At 32.9% G+C, this 17323-nt stretch overlaps 1 protein-coding gene and 1 pseudogene across 3 annotated transcripts in view; both read left to right on the plus strand.

The window, feature by feature from the left end:
• FNBP1L (formin binding protein 1 like) overlaps window positions 1–16582 on the plus strand; it is an 89848-nt gene extending 73266 nt beyond the window's left edge. The window contains exons 11-16 of one of the 3 annotated variants that reach the window (XM_039874783.1): window positions 2228–2242; window positions 5092–5201; window positions 8966–9098; window positions 9471–9565; window positions 11312–11460; window positions 12892–16582. In XM_039874783.1, coding sequence (XP_039730717.1) covers window positions 2228–2242; window positions 5092–5201; window positions 8966–9098; window positions 9471–9565; window positions 11312–11460; window positions 12892–13070 — 681 coding nt within the window. In that variant the 3' untranslated portion in view covers window positions 13071–16582. The remainder of the gene's footprint in view (window positions 1–2227; window positions 2243–5091; window positions 5202–8965; window positions 9099–9470; window positions 9566–11311; window positions 11461–12891) is intronic. The other 2 variants (XM_039874782.1, XM_039874781.1) reach the window with 2 other exon arrangements.
• Window positions 3226–3344, plus strand: LOC120612378 (uncharacterized; annotated as a pseudogene).
• Window positions 16583–17323: the final 741 nt, after the last annotated feature.

Genomic DNA, 17323 nt, shown 5'->3' on the forward strand with positions numbered 1-17323 from the left:
TTTGGCTTTTCTAAAAATTGATAATTTTTTAAAAAGAAAACCTAGTGTATACAGTTCCCAGTACCTTTAAGGATATGAGAAATGTTATATTGGACTAATGATTTTTAATTTGACAGTGTTATCAGTAGGCCTTTTCTGAGGGATAAAGGTCTATAAATTCCTTCTGTGACATCAAGATTATCCGTTAATGAGTATTTGGTGCACACCCAAACTTAACTACTTAATATGGAAATGAATAATTTTTACCCTTTAACTACTTTTACTGGGTATCCTTTTTTTTTTTTTAGAAGTAGATTTATGTAGCAATAGCAAGTCCATGTTTTCTGTCTATATTATTCAGAATCTTATAGACTTCTAGTCATTTTTCTAAGATTTTATCTGTCCAGAGTACAGTTTTCAGAATTTTTCCGTCTTTAAATGAAATATACTTAATAATGTTAATATCCTAATTTCTTTTTTAGCTCCCTTGCATATTTATTAAGATATAGTGAGTATGTGAGATTTTCTAGTTGTAAGTATAGGATAATTGCATATAAGAGTAAGGTATTTCTGTATTGAACATGAATTACTTAAAAAAAGAAAAAATATATTTCTAATATTTTGAGAACTTGAGTTTTTTGTATCCCCGAATATGATGTTAATGAACTGTAAATTTATTTTCTAATTGATGGTAAAATTTGATTAAAAACAGCTGATATTTTAGTTACAATTATCTTAATGTTTTCTCTAAAACATTAATATAAAAACTGGAAAAATAATTTGTATCACTTAGAAATTTAGCTGGTAAAAATTATAAAAGATAAATCAAATTCAGATACCTTAGATATTTTGCTTCTTGTCCTATGTATAATTTGTTTTGGTAACAAAGAAGACCATGAATAACTTTAAAATTTAAACCCTTTTATCTCATCAGGAATTTTGTCACAGCAAAATAAGTTGTGGTTTTTGTTCCCCAAAACTACTGACAGTCTAAAGAATGTTAAGCTTAATTTGGAAAGATAATGGATAGCATATGTCATCTTTTCCTATCATTATAACCATTAATATATATGGCCAATTCATCAGAGATAAGGGGTAGATATTTTTGTTAGCTATTGAAATTCATATTTTTATGTGAAATTCTACCTGACATTCCCCAAACTTTAAAATATTATGATTTGGAAAACAGGGAAAGAAAAATTTTAGAGGATGCTAATCAAATGAAGTGAATGTGAAGATTAACATTGTAAAGCTCTCCTGTATCTTCAGAGTCACGAGATTGTGTGTGTGTGTGTGTATGTGTGTGTGTGTGCGCGCGCGTGCGCATGTGCACGTGTACACACAAGCACGTGTCTTACACGTTTTGTTGGGATGCCAGTTGCAGAACCCTGCTAACCCATAGAACGTGGGTTATGTATACATATGAGTATATATAACTATACGAGTATTCTGGCTATGTCATTTTATTTTCAGAAAGCATAAATTTTAACTAGTTTTCTAAAAATTGAAATTATATTTTTAGTGTTGCTTTTTGAGCATATGGATTTCAGAATAAAAAATGAAAAATAGAAGCTATATATTCAAAGCAAAATTCAATCCATATACTTGTGTCTATTAGGAAGTACATATGGGAAATTTGAGTCTGGGTGACTCATTTCTTATTTTGATAATATGTCTGTACATTTTTAAAAAGCACCTTAAAACTAGAGTAGAAATGTTACCCTCACTTACCCATGATATATTTAAATTCAAAGCAGTATTTTGAACTATAAAAATTCAGATAATGGTGTTATGTTTAATGCATTGGGAAGAACATTCCGTTCTTTAATACTTCATGTGAGATTTCTTTTAAAATGGCTAATTTTCAGTCTTTTATATTGGACTCTTCAAATATTAGCATTCTGAGAATGAAGAGCTATATAAGTGAAATCCACATGCATAAAAATTTTTTAAAGAAAATAACATGATTACTGATAGAATGATTACTATTTACTTTTGAGTTTTATTTGCACCTAGAAAATATCTGCCCATTATCATCACTGTATGTTTATTTTATTTTATTTTTTTTGCAATAATTTACTTTCCAAAACATGTACTTAAAATTGTCTTTCTGGCATAATTGTTTGGATTGTGAAATGTACATGAGTTATTTTAATACTATGAAAATATATGGGTTATTGCATCTTCTGTATTAAAGGTTTCATATGAATAATTTACCATTTCTTTCTGTTTTCATTGAACTATTCAGTGGTCGGTGAAGATGGTAAGCCTTATGTGCTGATTTATATACTGTGCCAACATTCAGTAATCTCAAAACATTGTTTTGTTTAAGTAAAACAAGTGGCGAGATACATCCCTACATTTCACCTTGTACATGTCTTTTTATAATTTAATTCATAGTCCAACATATGCCAGTACCTCTTAATGTCATAAAAATTCAAAAATAATTTGTTTAACCTGTAATCAACCCATTAAATTCTTAAATGTTATTGGGTGTAGTCCTTGTCATGTTACAGAGAATAAAATTATAGTTAAACATTATTTTGGAAGTTACATGGTAGAACAAAGTTTATGTTTTTATAGAAGGAAAATTAAACAAAAATGATTTTTCTTAACACCCTTTAAAATAAATTTGATTTGTAGTTTATCATAAGAATCATTGGATTTTCCAAACACCAAAAATGAAAATTTTTCTACTGATTTAATTATAGAGTCTAGTGCTTTCTTCTGTACTGTGAACAGGAGTAAAAGCACAAATAAACTAAATATTGTGTGTATGTGTGTGTGTGCTTGTTGCTCCTTTACACATTTATTTCAGACAAATTAATGGAAGTACATTGTGAAGACCTAACCAAAAAATTATTGAATGTTTACATAGTTTCTCATTTTTAGAAAATAAACCACTCTTTTTCAGACTCCTGCAGTTTGGCCTTTTATGAATTCCCTTGTAGGAGAGGTGGTTAAATGCATCAGTGGTCTTCTTTATACCTACAGGAAATAGAGTGGGTTTAGTTCTCATATTTTATAATAGAATAGGTTATAATAGGATATTAGACATGCAAGTGCCTAGGTACATACTGTTCATAAGTTGACAAGGTTTGTTTAGGCATAGTGGAAATTTGGTGGATTTACTTACAGGTAGTTTTGAGTTTATTATAATATTATCAAATAAATCACATTGGAATATGTTTCTTCACTTCATTAGTTTTTCAGAATTTTAAGAAATATTTGAAAATATGTAGATTAGTTTACAGCCATGCTACCCTGAACAAGCCCAACCCTGTCTGATCTCGAAAGCTAAGCAGGGTTTGGCCTGGTTAGTACTTGGATGGGAGACCACCTAGGAAGACCAGGTGCTGTAGGTGTAAAAAAAAAAGGAATTGTAAGCTGACAAGGTCCTTGCAATCTCTGCAGTCTGTGAGGTTAACCAAGGGTTGCCTCGCCTAAAAAAAATAAATAAAAAATAAAAATAAAAATATAGATTAGAAAGTTTTATTTTTGGCACACATATAATAGTTTTTAAAACCTGTGCCATAAGTTAGAGTAAAACTGAGAACTTATCTTGATAATTGACCGCTAAATTTAAAGGCATCTTGGATGGGAAATTTTACCATTTATTTAGGTCAAATTTGGTTGATTGACAGATTTTTATGTGTAGATTAAAAAACAAAAGCAACTTAGATAAGATGTCCTACTTCTTTATAAGCAAGCTTGTTGAAAAACAAAAGCAACTTAGATAAGATGTCCTACTTCTTTATAAGCAAGCTTGTTGAATGTCCATAATATGTAGGCCTCTTGAGAAAAATTCTAGAGATTCTATTATTCATTAGATGTTACATATGATCATGGCTCATCCTAAAAGTGAGTTTTCTCTTTTTTAAAAGCAATAGTAACATTCTATTAATTAGATTATCTTATAGATGGCAAAATAAATCATTTAGCATATATGTTATAGGAATAAGTGGCCCAAAGAGCAAGAATGAATTTATTTTGGAAGCTCATTTCAACAGCACTTTAAAAATTGACCCTTGTGTATTCTTAACATTATCAGTTTAAAAAGAAAAATGAAGAATGAGATAGGTGTCATCAGTTTTTGGACTGTACAAAAACTCTATGTAAATATGGGTTTATATGAAATGGAATCAATAGTTGCTAATATTGGTTCTGTTTTATAATCTCTGATAAGATAACTAAAGTTAAGAGTGGCGTGATTAACATTTATGAGGAAAAGACATCTTTTGAATCAGAGATTTACATCTAAATACTTGCACTTTTTCTTAAATGATATAGTTGCTTGAATATCAAAGCAACTATATTAAATATTAAAAAGAATTTTAAACATCAAGTGTACTTCCACTTCCTAAAGAAGGATTATTTCTCTCTGGATTGTATCATTCTTTCAGGAACAAAAGAGGTATGTTATTTGGTTATACAAAAGGATAACTGAAAATAGACTCCTTATTGGAATTTAATTTCTACTTAAACTTTACTCAGTGGATAGTTCTAGCTTCTGTTTTTTAATGATCAAGTATGTTTTGTTTCTAAAGAATAGAATGGTTTAAAAAATGTAATCATTCAAAGACTATATGCAATAGTAACATTTTATTAATTAGATTGTCTTTATGAGGTAAGTTGCTTACTTAATTCAGTTATATAAACTTCAAATTTTCAATCTGAACATTTGTATTTTCTGTCATGGCAGTGAGTGTGATTTGGGAATGTAATATGTTATATATAAATAATTTGTATAGATGAGAAATGTTATGTGTTTTCATTTTGTTGTTGCTGTGAGAAGATTCGTATGTATTTTAACTCTGCCAAGACCTAGGAATAATGTTATATTGGTCATTACCAATTATCTGTATCTGGTGATATTTTTACCGTTCTCTTAAATGATTTTATAAACTGATTGGAATTTGAACCATTTTATTAATATAGTTGTTTTAATTAATACACACATATCTATGTAAATTTCTTTTTCTTAAAAGGGGTTGTTTGGGCTACTTTGAAATTAAACTTAAAATTAACATGTATTTTTATTTTATAATGGGTATTTGTTAAAATAACATTTCTTGAAAATACCTTTTGTAATGATTTAGATTCTCTTTTCAGGGCCCAGCACTAGAAGATTTCAGTCATCTGCCACCAGAACAAAGGCGTAAAAAACTACAGCAGCGCATCGATGAACTTAACAGAGAACTACAAAAAGAATCAGACCAAAAGTATTTTTCCATTAACTCCTCTCTATCATTATTATTCCTTTCAGGGTCTACTCTGAATGATGTGTTTAAATGTGATGTATAAAAAGTTTAAAAATCATACATCCTAATTGAAATATCTTTTGAGGGGAAAAAATACACTCCTAAACTTTGGAAAATTTTATGGTTGCCATATTGCAAGTGAAAATGAAATGTTAGAGAATTTCTTAGGTCGCAGATTACTTATCGGATGCTAACATATATTTATGCCTTTCATACATTTACAAAATTGCTTGATGACTCATTATCAAGAACAGTTGGGTAAATTTTCATTTTGCTTTGGTATATAGATTGAGTTCAATAGAAACCTGAAGTGGTAAATATTTTGTTTGTATCAAAATATGTTGACAGTGCTTGATTACTTATGGCTTCATATTCATTCACTCACAGCTTTAATTACTTGTGGCTTCAGATTCATTCACTCACAGCTTTAATTTTTAATTTTATAAAGTTTTCTTTAGTTTTGTTTTAATGAACATAGATAGTTAAGATGAATGAAGGGTTATTACATGGATTGTTGACTTTTTGCTTTTACATTGAAGATAAAATTGGAGCTTAAACTTAACATGAGTGATTAAATTTTCGATGTTAAGAATTGTACATTAGCTGTGATTGGATGCTTAATCATAAATGAAATACAGCATTACAGTCAATTCTCATTACTTGTGGCAGTGATGCTCTATAAAGTCACTTATGAACATTTGAATTAGTGAATCCTGAAACAGAAAGTATTGGGTTGGGTTCCAGTTAGCTTCTGGCCACAACGTTTTTATCAACTGATATGTACATAACCTTGTATTATGTGTATTCCTTTTTAAAGACAACATTATTTAATAATATGTTGATTGATTAGCTTTGAACTCAGGGCCAGCAGCACTGTAGCTGACGTCTGAACAGACCTTATATAACATACATACATACATACATACATACATACATACATACATATATATCACATGTATTTTCTGAATAAGGCACCTCAGCCTTCTTGCACTTAGGAACACTAGATAGCACTTCAACATTATTCTTAGGGGCCATTTAAACAGAAAAATTCACCAACAAAGAACACAATAATGCAAAAAAAAAAAAAAGGGACACCAGACCACAAAAAGGACATTTGTTCAGAGTATCAGAGCAGAAACAAGAAGTTAGAGCATCTCCTTGTTTGACCTCAGCTGAGAATGTACATGTGCATCAAATGACTCAAGTTTTTCACAACTCTGTGTATGTCTAATGACTATGAAAGTGCCATGAGTATTCCTTTTGGGATTACAAATAAATTTTAGCAAGTGGGCAATTCATAAAAATCAGTCTGTAGAAAATGAGGATCAAAATCAAAATATAATTTTTTTTTTTTAAATTGAGGTATAACTGACATATAACATCATTTAGTTTCAGGTATACAGGGTAATGATTCGATATTCGTATATATTGCAAAATGATCACCACAAAAAGTCTATTTAATATTAATCACCATATATAGTTACAAAAGAAATTTTTTGTGTGTGATGAGGATCTACTGTCTTAGGAACTTTCAAATATACAATATTATTATAAACTATACTCACCATGGTGTACATTATATCCCCATGAAATAATTTTTAAATGTTAAAGTATTTCTTACTAGAGCAACATGCAAATGGTCTCTGGAAAATTGTAACTTAGAATGTAATATTTAGGGCTAACCATATGTAATAGATTGCCAGGACTGTAGAAGATATGAAAAGGAATAAAACAGTCCTTGATCATAAGAGGCTCACATTCTGATTGAGAAAGATATAAGACTCAAACAATTCAATTTCTGTACAAACTAGATTATGATAGCTGCTAATAGAGATATAAATAAAATTCTGGGAGAACCTAGAGGAAAAATAATAAATTCTTACTGGGATAATTAAAAACTTCACTGGGGAGATGTTGGGGGAAGAGGAAGGGCGATAGTGTAGGAAACTAATGTTTATTGATGGATTTACTATATACTAGGAAGTGAGCTATGCCTTCTACATGGAGTTATGTCATTAAACTCCTTAAAATAGCTCTCTGAGATTATTGTTCTTGTTATATAGATGGAGAAATCGAGTATCGAATAAATTCATAATGTGTCTAAGATTAGGTAGCTAGTAAATGTCAGAGTTGGCATCCAAACAGTAGCCTGTTGTTTCCAGAACACTGGAGTTAGACCTTGTTGAGAGAGTAGGGTTTTGTCAGTTAGATAAGAAGTTAGACAGTAAGAGGAGAGTGGGAGCATTCAAGGAAGAAGGGAAAACAAGAATAAAGGCATAGAATTCATTGCATGGCCTGGAATTAATTGGTTGTAGGCCAGGGAGACTTGATTAGAAATTGTGTGGACTGTAATAGCAGAAGATAACGATGAAAAGGCATAGGATGAATTATGAAAAGTCTTGAATGCTTTTTTTTGTGGCATTCTGTAGGGATTAGAGAGTCACCAGAAGTTGTTGAGAGAAGAGGTGATATTATCACCTCTGTACTCTAAAGAAAGATAATTAAAAACTGTATGAAGAGTAGATTGTATAGGAAAGACATTGGCAGCAAGGAGACCAATTAGAAGGCTTTATAATCAGGTGAGAGATGCTGAGGGCCTAAAATAAGACATCTCTTGGGAATAGAAAGGAGGCGTAGATATGAGTCATTTCAAAGGCACAGTAGGTCAGTCTTTTCACCTTATTGGAAGTCGAAGAACAGAAAAATGGAGGCATTAAAAAAAGACTTTTTAGCTCAAGATTACAGATGAAGACTTAATTGAAACAGTAAGAAAAAATAAATTTGGAGCAAAGATAGTGGTTTTGTTTATGTTGAGTTTTGAAATATGTTGAAAAATCCATCTGAAGGAATCTAGTTGGGTTTGGAAATTAAGTCTAGAGCTTAAAGAGGACTGGCGATACATATTTGAGAGTCATCTGAAGATAGGTGATATTAAAACAATAAGAGTTGATTATATCTCAGTGAAACTGGGGAAAAAAAACATTAAGACCATTCTGAAGAAGGAGGAATGTATGATGAGATTAGAAGAAACCTATGTCATTTTATATAACACACATTTGAAAGATGAACAGAGGAAGAGAAGGAGCCAGTAAGAGAGATTATGAGACAGTAGAGGAGAGAAGGGAAAAGAAAGGTATTTTCCAGGAGATCAAGAAGAAAAGAGTATTAAGGAATGTTAGTCAATAATATCAGATTTAGAGTCAAGGAGAGCTGATTGAGGCATAACCTATTATGATGCCTTAGCGAAGAGGAGGTGAATAACTGAATTTAAAGGGAGGGGCAAGTTAAAGATGGCATTCCTATTTTTAGCATAAACGAGTGGGAAGACAGCGATTCTGTGAACTGAGAAAAGGTGGAATAATGTGTCTTTTTATAGTGAGTTTGAGTTTAGGAACATTAAGGAATATCTTCCAGCCTTTGATTAAACGTGTGTGTGTGTGCGTGTGTGTGTTCTTTCACTTAAGAAATAAGAAATGAGAAATGAAATCTATTTTGTTTTTGATATTCCAAATGTTTTAAAAGACTGTCTCCATAAATTACAGACTCTATATACATTATCAGCTTTATGCATATTATCTTTAATCAGGTAATATTTGACCAGACTTAAATAGATATATGACTCTTTTCAGATTAGGCTGCGTGTGGGTCCCTCACATCAAATGAAACTTTTATCTGGGAACATATAGAGTGAATATTTAATTCTCTGGCTTCCTTTTTGTTTTTAGAGAAGCACTCAACAAAATGAAAGATGTGTATGAGAAAAATCCACAAATGGGGGATCCAGGAAGTTTACAGCCTAAATTAGCAGAGACCATGAATAATATTGACCGTCTGCGAATGGAAATCCACAAGAATGAGGTAGATTTGTTATTTAGCGGTTATCTAAGATGAATTCATTTGTATAAACTTCATTATGATAGATTGGTTTTTGCTATAATTATCTTCAAATATTTTTTTAATTTTAGGGTTTATAATCTAAAAGTAAAGTATTATGGTTTATAATGTTTAGTTCCTCACTGAAGTCTTTTTTAATTAAAACTATATAAATATGAACTAAACATTTAGAATAGTTTTTATTAGCTATAAAGTTGACCACTGACCAAATTGGAATAAAGGTTTCTTTTATTTAAGAATTACATAATCATAAAAACTCAAAGCAGATTTTAAATGTAGAATTTCTTATACGCTCTTAAAAATATTTATTTTCAGTTTTATTTATTTTTTCCTAAGGCTTGGCTCTCTGAAGTTGAAGGCAAAACAGGTGGGAGAGGAGACAGAAGACATAGCAGTGACATAAATCATCTTGTAACACAGGGACGAGAAAGGTCATTTTTTTTTTTTGTATTGTATTTCTTCTCTTCTCTCAAACTTTTCTTTTTTGTCCTAAATTTCATGTATGTTTTTTTCAGAGCTACAATCTGGAGGTTTAGGTGCCTTAGGCTGGGAAGATTCCCTTAAAGTTTAGGTGGAATTGGGTATCTAATGCCAAAGAAAAATTTTGGTTAAAGGTTTGCGAAGGGAAAAAAATGTATTTTGTTAGTTTGGACCAGAGCTTCTAAAAGGCATTTTGCTAAGTTTCCTTTCATACTATTTGTGGCATTTTCCCCCTCTGTATAATATGTCTTTTTCTTTTTTATAATAAAGCCCAACAAATTAGGATTCACCTTAGAAAGAATTTGAGAAATCTTGGTTTACTGCTTAATTACAGTGTAATTTAAGCAAGCTCCTTTTTAATGCTCTCTGAGTCTCAGTTTTCTAGAATACAAAATAGAGATTTAAATACCTATCATACAGGGTTATTAATAATAAACGAAGTAATGTACATAAAGCACCCAGTAGTAAAATATCTAGTAATAGGATGTTCTTGACAAATGTTAGTTCATCCTCCTCCTCTTCTGTTATCACTTTTTGAAAGCGTACCTAGCTTTAGTATATCAAGAGAGATCCAAAAATATTATAGTTTTTGTTATTAGGTAAAACCCAGATTAAAATAATCTGATCTCTTAGCTCGTGTTATTTAAAGACATGGCTTCCAGGCATACTGAAAGTGATGCTAAATCTAATTATGTAGATTTTTAAAATTATTATAATCTTATTCATTTGATTCTTTAGAAAAATTAACATTTTTCTCTCTTTGATTTAAAAAAGTTTTAAGAAAAAAGTGCCTTTGGATTACCTACATTTTTTAGATTTTCTAGTTACTAACTTCCTTGTTAACATGATTAATTGGAAATTGACTTTACTAGGAGTCTTGGATTTCAGTGACAGAATGAATTGTTCTACCCATAGTGGCTTAAACTAAAAAGTGATTTTAATGGCTGGCTTCAGGGGAGAGCTTGATCTAGGAGCTCAGATGATATCCTCAGGACTCAGTTTCTCTCCACCTCTAGTTCTGCCTTCCACTGTGTTGGCTTCATTTTAAGGCTAAAAATGATGATCTTAAAATTTGGTGATCTTTCAAAGGTCTAGGCTCATTTCTCCAGGTTAAAGTCCCGTGGAAAAGGAAGGGAGCTTCTCTTTCAACAGTCTTAAGCTAAGGTCTCTGTGCATCCAGAGACCTTATATCCAGCTGGGTTACAGATCTACTCATGAACTCTTCACTCTGGCCATACAAGTGCTGTGCTAAGATGGGCCCTCTGGAGCCAGGACAGAACAACTTCATCTGAAGCCTGTGAACTAAACATGGGTCTGGCTGGGTCCCCTAAGGAATTTTAGAGTTATCTTGCCAAAAGAGAGGGCGATGAATCCAGAATGATGAAAGACAAACATTCACTACATCTTTACATTTTCTCTCTGGACTTGGTGATAGTGAGACATATTTACTGAATACATGTTATGTGTCTAGAACATTGTAGTCTTCTAATTTTTTAATTTCAGGAAATTCAACAAAGCATTTTGTTTTAGAAGTAATTTATATATATATATAGTCGGCGTTTAAGAAAATAAAAGCCTAATTGCAACTGTGTCATTAATATTTGATTCTTTGAATTGATCCTGAGATCAACTTGTAGATAATATAAAACGTTCCCATGTTTGTGATACTTGATCAGAGATCATTTTATGTTTTATAGCCCTGAGGGAAGTTATACTGATGATGCAAACCAAGAAGTTCGTGGGCCACCCCAACAGCATGGACACCACAATGAGTTCGATGATGAATTTGAAGATGACGACCCTTTGCCTGCTATTGGACACTGCAAAGCTATTTACCCTTTTGATGGTATGATTTTTGTAATATATTTGCTAAAATTGGTTCTTTAGAGTCTACATACAAGAGTCATGCATTTTAGAGTCCTCAGCTAAATAATACATTGTCAGAAAATTATAATCCTAGTTCTTTAGTATGACTGATTTTGTTTAACTGTATTATAGACATAGAGATTTTCCTTCCATACATGAAATTGAAAGAAAACTACCTATGTTATCAGCATCCTAATACAGATTATTATTTAATTATCAACTTTGGTCAATATAGAATTTCCCCCAGAGGTCTAACTAATGCTACACATACTCATCAAAGTTGAAGCAGCTTGAGCATGTAGCCCAACCCAGGAAGTGGAAGGCTGGTAGATGTCACTTAATGCTTTCCTTTGTAACTTGCTAACATTGGGAGACAGGAACAAGGCAAATGGCATATCTGAATGCCATCATCATATACTGATGCTGTAGGCCACATTTTCAGGTGAGGGAAGGAAAAAATGTGGTAGTGTCTGACTGTGCCCACCTTTTCCTCTGTGATTGTTGGATGACAAACTTTTTGAGGGGAGGAAATCATTGTGGCCCTCTCCTGCTGATTTTTAGTTACCCTTCTCTCTCTTGAACTGTGAAAAATCCTTTTCCTCACAGAGGAACTCATAGAGGAACATCGTAACACCTTTACAAATAAGTTGTTGTAAGATGGTATTTGACTTAAGGTTCTTCCCTACACATTCATTGTATTAGTTTTAAAATTGAGTAAAATCTTTAGTTAAATAAGATCTTGCTATAGTGTACTCTAGAGAGTAATCTAGGGAAGGAATTCAGCATATGTTCAATGAAGATTCATTTGTGAAAAATTGTTAATGCTAAGCAGATTGAGAGTGGTTGGGGATTGAAAAGAAAGAGAGCCCTGAAGCTAATGAGGTTTTGAAGGAAGTTTGTGCTTTGTAGCTATGACCATTTTTCTTCTACCATCACCAGAGTTGAACTTGTATTTTGCTCTCTGTCTTTCTTCAAACTACATTCTTATCGTCTGTCTCTTCACCCTCTCACTGCTCACTGTCTTCTTACTATTTTTCTGATCCATATCTCTTGAATTTTGTAGTCAAATTTAGGAAAGGAGTTGGAATAGTGAAATAAGAGTTAGAGTATCCTTTTAAATTATATAATGTCATTGTGGTTCAGGTCCTTCATCTGTTACATGGAGTGCGGGGAGAATGTTAATGCCAGCCTCACAGGGTTATTGCAGCTTAAATGGGATAATGTATATGAAAGTATTGGGTAAACTACAAAGTGTCATTGAAATGTTGCTAACAAGAATCATTGGGCCCATAGTTCTAGGTGCATTGAAATCTAGTTGGGTTTCATGTTGTTTTGTGTGTTGTATTTGTAACTTTTACTTGAAATTATTGCTGTGCTTAATTATACTTGTACTATGAAAACTCTTATCTAGGACATAATGAAGGTACTCTGGCAATGAAAGAAGGTGAAGTTCTATACATTATTGAGGAGGACAAAGGTGATGGATGGACAAGAGCTCGGAGACAGAATGGTGAAGAAGGCTACGTTCCCACATCATACATAGATGTAACTCTAGAGAAAAACAGTAAAGGTGCAGTAACTTACATCTGAACTAACCAGGCAGCTTTGTGATATGTATGACATAGGAACGATAAAATAAAATGAAAACACATTCAGTGGGTGGGAAAACATAAGAAAACTTAAAGGGCATCCAAGATTTATTGTTCACTATGTGAGCTGAATGTAGGCTCGATCTTGGAGATGTGAATATTACCACAAGAAACTGCTCTCGTTGACGCTTTACCATTTGAGTGATGTTGGTGTGAAGCTTAATTGATGCCTTTTGCTTTATGTCCTGCTTAAGTCTGTTTGAAGGATTTGTGTTTTCTGCCTTATAAATCATATAATTTGATCTATTAGGCAGGAATCCATAGATAAAACTTCTCAGCCCCCAACCCCCCTCGCCCCCACACACACTCTTACACTTGGTTTCAGAAAACACAGTGACTGTAGTGAATTCAAATAAACAAAACTGCTATGAGATGCTATAGAAAGCTGACTCCCAAAGGAGAGGTTTGGCATAGGAGTTTGAATTTAGCTAGTTTCCAGGAATAAAAGTAATAGCTGGCTAATTGGATAAAGTAAGAATATAACCATTTTCATTTTTCTCCCTGTTCTTAACTGATTTTCCTAAAAGGAAGAAAATAAGTATGTAGCACAAAATCTATTTTAGTAGTAGGTAAATCAAAAAACCTGCAAAATAAATCAACCTGGTGTAGCTCTTATGTGAATAATATGGCTTTCTTTTGAGACCCGAAAATATTTTCAGGCTTACTAGTAATTTTTAATAATGTACAGGCTTCCTTCCAAATTAATCTAATGTTTATATTTTTCATCCTGAAAATACTTTTGGGAATATCACTTTAGTGATTATTTATTATTTAGTGGTTATACATATGAAAATAGGTTCTACATAAACTTAGAAAGGTAATCTTGAATGGAGGAGAAGTACTGGCATATTTTACTTTGAAAAGAAAGACAACTTTTTTAACTAACTAGGTTGGAAGAAGATATCTGTGCCACAATTTAGGGCATTGCCTCATTTTAGCTGAATCATCAATTATTAAAATAGATTTTTTTCCCCCCAATTAAATTCAACAAGCATTTGCTGGATTGTGCAGGGCTAGTTATGTGAAGTGAAGTGAGGAAGTAGACCAGTCTTTAGTTTTGCTCATGTTCCAAATTTTTCTGGTGTTTCAAAAGCTGACTATAAAATGATTTTAGAGACATTTGGGATGGACACTTTAAACTGAACACCCCTTTTGGTCTTACCATAGGTCTTCAGTAATTGTTCTTTTCTTTTTCCTCCTGGACTGCAGGTTCCTGAAGAGGGTTTCAGAGGAAATGGGCAAGATGTTGAAGGAGGTTACATGCAGCTGCTTTTGGGGGGAGGGTATTAGAGTTGTCAGGCTCAAAGAGAAAGTGAGAGAAGCAAGTTGCATGAGTGCATGCAGACATTATTTTCTACTAACTTCATTAGTATTTCCATACGTTATTTTAAAAAATCATTGTAATACCAATTCTTAAATTCCTCATTCACAGTTACCTCACACGAAGAGGGAAAAGCCAACAATTGGTTAACTTTTTCCATTTATTTTACTGATTTCTAAATCAGAGCGCAGCGCTGTCATTAAATTTTTCTTATATTTGGCTGTCCCACTAGGGCCATCTCCATCCCAGCTCTGTTTTAATTGGCTCTTAGACCCATTGTCTATTAGAATCCGTCCCATTTGTCAGTGTCTGCCTGCGCCACCTCTGCTTGCTTAACATCCTGTTGCACGTCTAGAGTGATCGGGCTAGATTTTTCAGGCATGTCTTTTTAATCTCTTGTTCTTGTCAAAGCCTTTGTTTTGTTTTACATTTGTAGTGCACATCACTTTGTCAAACATCTCCAGCACTAATGTTTCCATCCTAGTGTTTGTGTATGCTGCTGTAACTTCCCCACTGCAAAACATTCCAGTTTTGGCATTATGAAGAAGTAGTTTGTGAACCTGAAGTATTTATGATAAGAAAAAGAAAACATCTCTGCTCTAGCCTACAGCCCAGTTGAAAGAACTCTTTGAAACATGATACATCTTCAGCACCCCAGTCTGGGAAGAATCTATAGTCAGCACTGAAATCCTGGCATAATAAACACAGAAGATACTCACCACCTCAAGACAAAGGACTATTGTCAGAAGTCAGCTGCTTCCATTCAAATGCTGCCTTAAACTAGAGTGCCTAAATCTGTTGATTGCCAACACTACCACTACAGTATCCCACAAGGGCTTTATGTGTCAGCTCAGTGCGACCTCCTTTAACTCGGCAGGGCTGCTGCAGCTGCCGATGTAGCCTCGGTAGGTGGCTTTTAGAGCTCTGCCATGTTTGATGGTGCATCTTCAAATTTCTGCATCAAACTAAAGACATGTTTGAGTCCATTTTACTTAGTGTTTTTATGAGAAGTTTTATGGACCTCTCCCCCCCCATTGTCTTTTAATTGGGGTTACCATGTTCTCATTTTATTTTTACAATTATAATCTGTTTCCAAGTGAGACTTTTATTTGAACCAGATAAAATTTAGTGGAACTTTGTAATGATCTATGTGCACTTTTACTTGTAAAATGGAAATTTCTGTATGTTTATACTTGTAAATATAATTGTTGTTAGTGCCCTGTTGCTCATGTCGTCCTGCCTCGCATTTGTGGTTCTGTTAATGACTTGTATCTTAACTAATTTCTTAGTGGTGTTTAATAGGGAGATGGGCGGGGGTGGGGGGCCGTTTGTACCAATGGAAGCTTCATTAATTTGATTCATTACTGTTTTGAGGGAAGAAAGAGAACGTGAAATGGTCTGTGTATTGTTGGATTTTAAGCAATATTTTAGAAGCTGTGTGATTTAATTTTTTCCCAGTGTTGTTTGAATCGTACTACCAGTTATACTAAAGCTGAATGACAATTTTAAAGTTAATGGCTTCATAAGATCAAGTGTGCTCCTGTTACACAGCTGACATATAGTGTATTACTTTTGAGGCTAGTAAACTATAAAGTTTAGATTTTGAATCTCGTTACAGGGTTATTTATATAATGTGACATTATTCAATACTGACAGACTACATAAAGTAGTTTTAAATCCTAGTGCTGTTTGTATTTTAAAGGTTAGCAGTGAGGAGGAAATGTGATCTGGCTGTGTTTGTCTTCTGTACAAAGCCTGAAGTGCTTGTGTTTTTTTGGCTAGCAGCCACAGAGGGCAAAGTTTAAGGTTTTCTTGTAAGGACTAACTGTTCTTTTCAAGCTACTGTTTGTTTTTCTAAAAGCAGGATTTGCTTCCGTAGGAGGCAAGTTCCTTCACATGGAATAGTGCAACCTGTATATGGGTTATTACAATAGGAAAGACATTTGTACTTGCACAGTTTAAATCATTCTTAAATTTTGAACATGTGACTTGTCCAAAAAAAATCTTTAATTTTTCAGTAATTTTTACTCTTTTTGTGCACATGTTGATTTCTTAATGGTAAATTGCTTTGTTTAAGATAGTGTTCTCTGTTGAGAATATTTTCATGGAATAAAACAATCTTTTCATGGTCAGTTAAGGTGTATAGTGTGTTATATCTCATTGCTATGTGAACTAGAGAAATGTAATGATTTTGTTCTTGAATGTGCTAAATTCCAGATAATACAAAGTAGATGACAAGTTACGTAAGTGGAAACAGCTGTATTGGGCGACCTTTTTTACAAAGCAGGTTTGGAAATTTTTTTCTAGTTTTAGTTTCACTCAAGCTTTCCTAAAAAAAAAAAAGTTAATTCTTTCTTTGGCGTGAATTTGAGTGTAATAATTTGCATTTTTTACCTTTGTTCTACAATAGTTGTGTTGCACAGACTTTCTTTTTACTCTGTCTTATCCTCTGCATCCATGAGAACTGTCTCAACACCACACATAGCTCAATCTAGCCACACATTGCTCAGCATTTCCTGTGCTTCTGCTTGAATTTCTGATCAGTCAGAAAAAGCACCCTTGTCTTCTTGGCATTTCGAAGCATGGAAAGAGAGAATGTTTGCTATAATTAGTGTCATATCTGTCATTTTAGGAAGTTTTAATTTCAGAACATTCAGCTTTTTAAAAGGGCAAATATGAAGCTATGACTAGTTACTTCTGGAAACTCCAAAAGAGAATAAAACTCAGGGTTGCTCTTGAACAATGAGGGATTGTAATTGTTGGGAATAAAATTTAGAGATCCATGCCAAGCTTGGAAATCGGGACACACACAAAACAAAATAGCAGGAAAACAGTGTCAACAAGAACACTCAAAACAATGAAAATGGCTTTTA

The sequence above is a fragment of the Pteropus medius genome, unplaced genomic scaffold, assembly GCF_902729225.1.
Source record: "Pteropus medius unplaced genomic scaffold, Ma_sr-lr_union100, whole genome shotgun sequence".
Lineage (NCBI taxonomy): Eukaryota > Metazoa > Chordata > Mammalia > Chiroptera > Pteropodidae > Pteropus > Pteropus medius.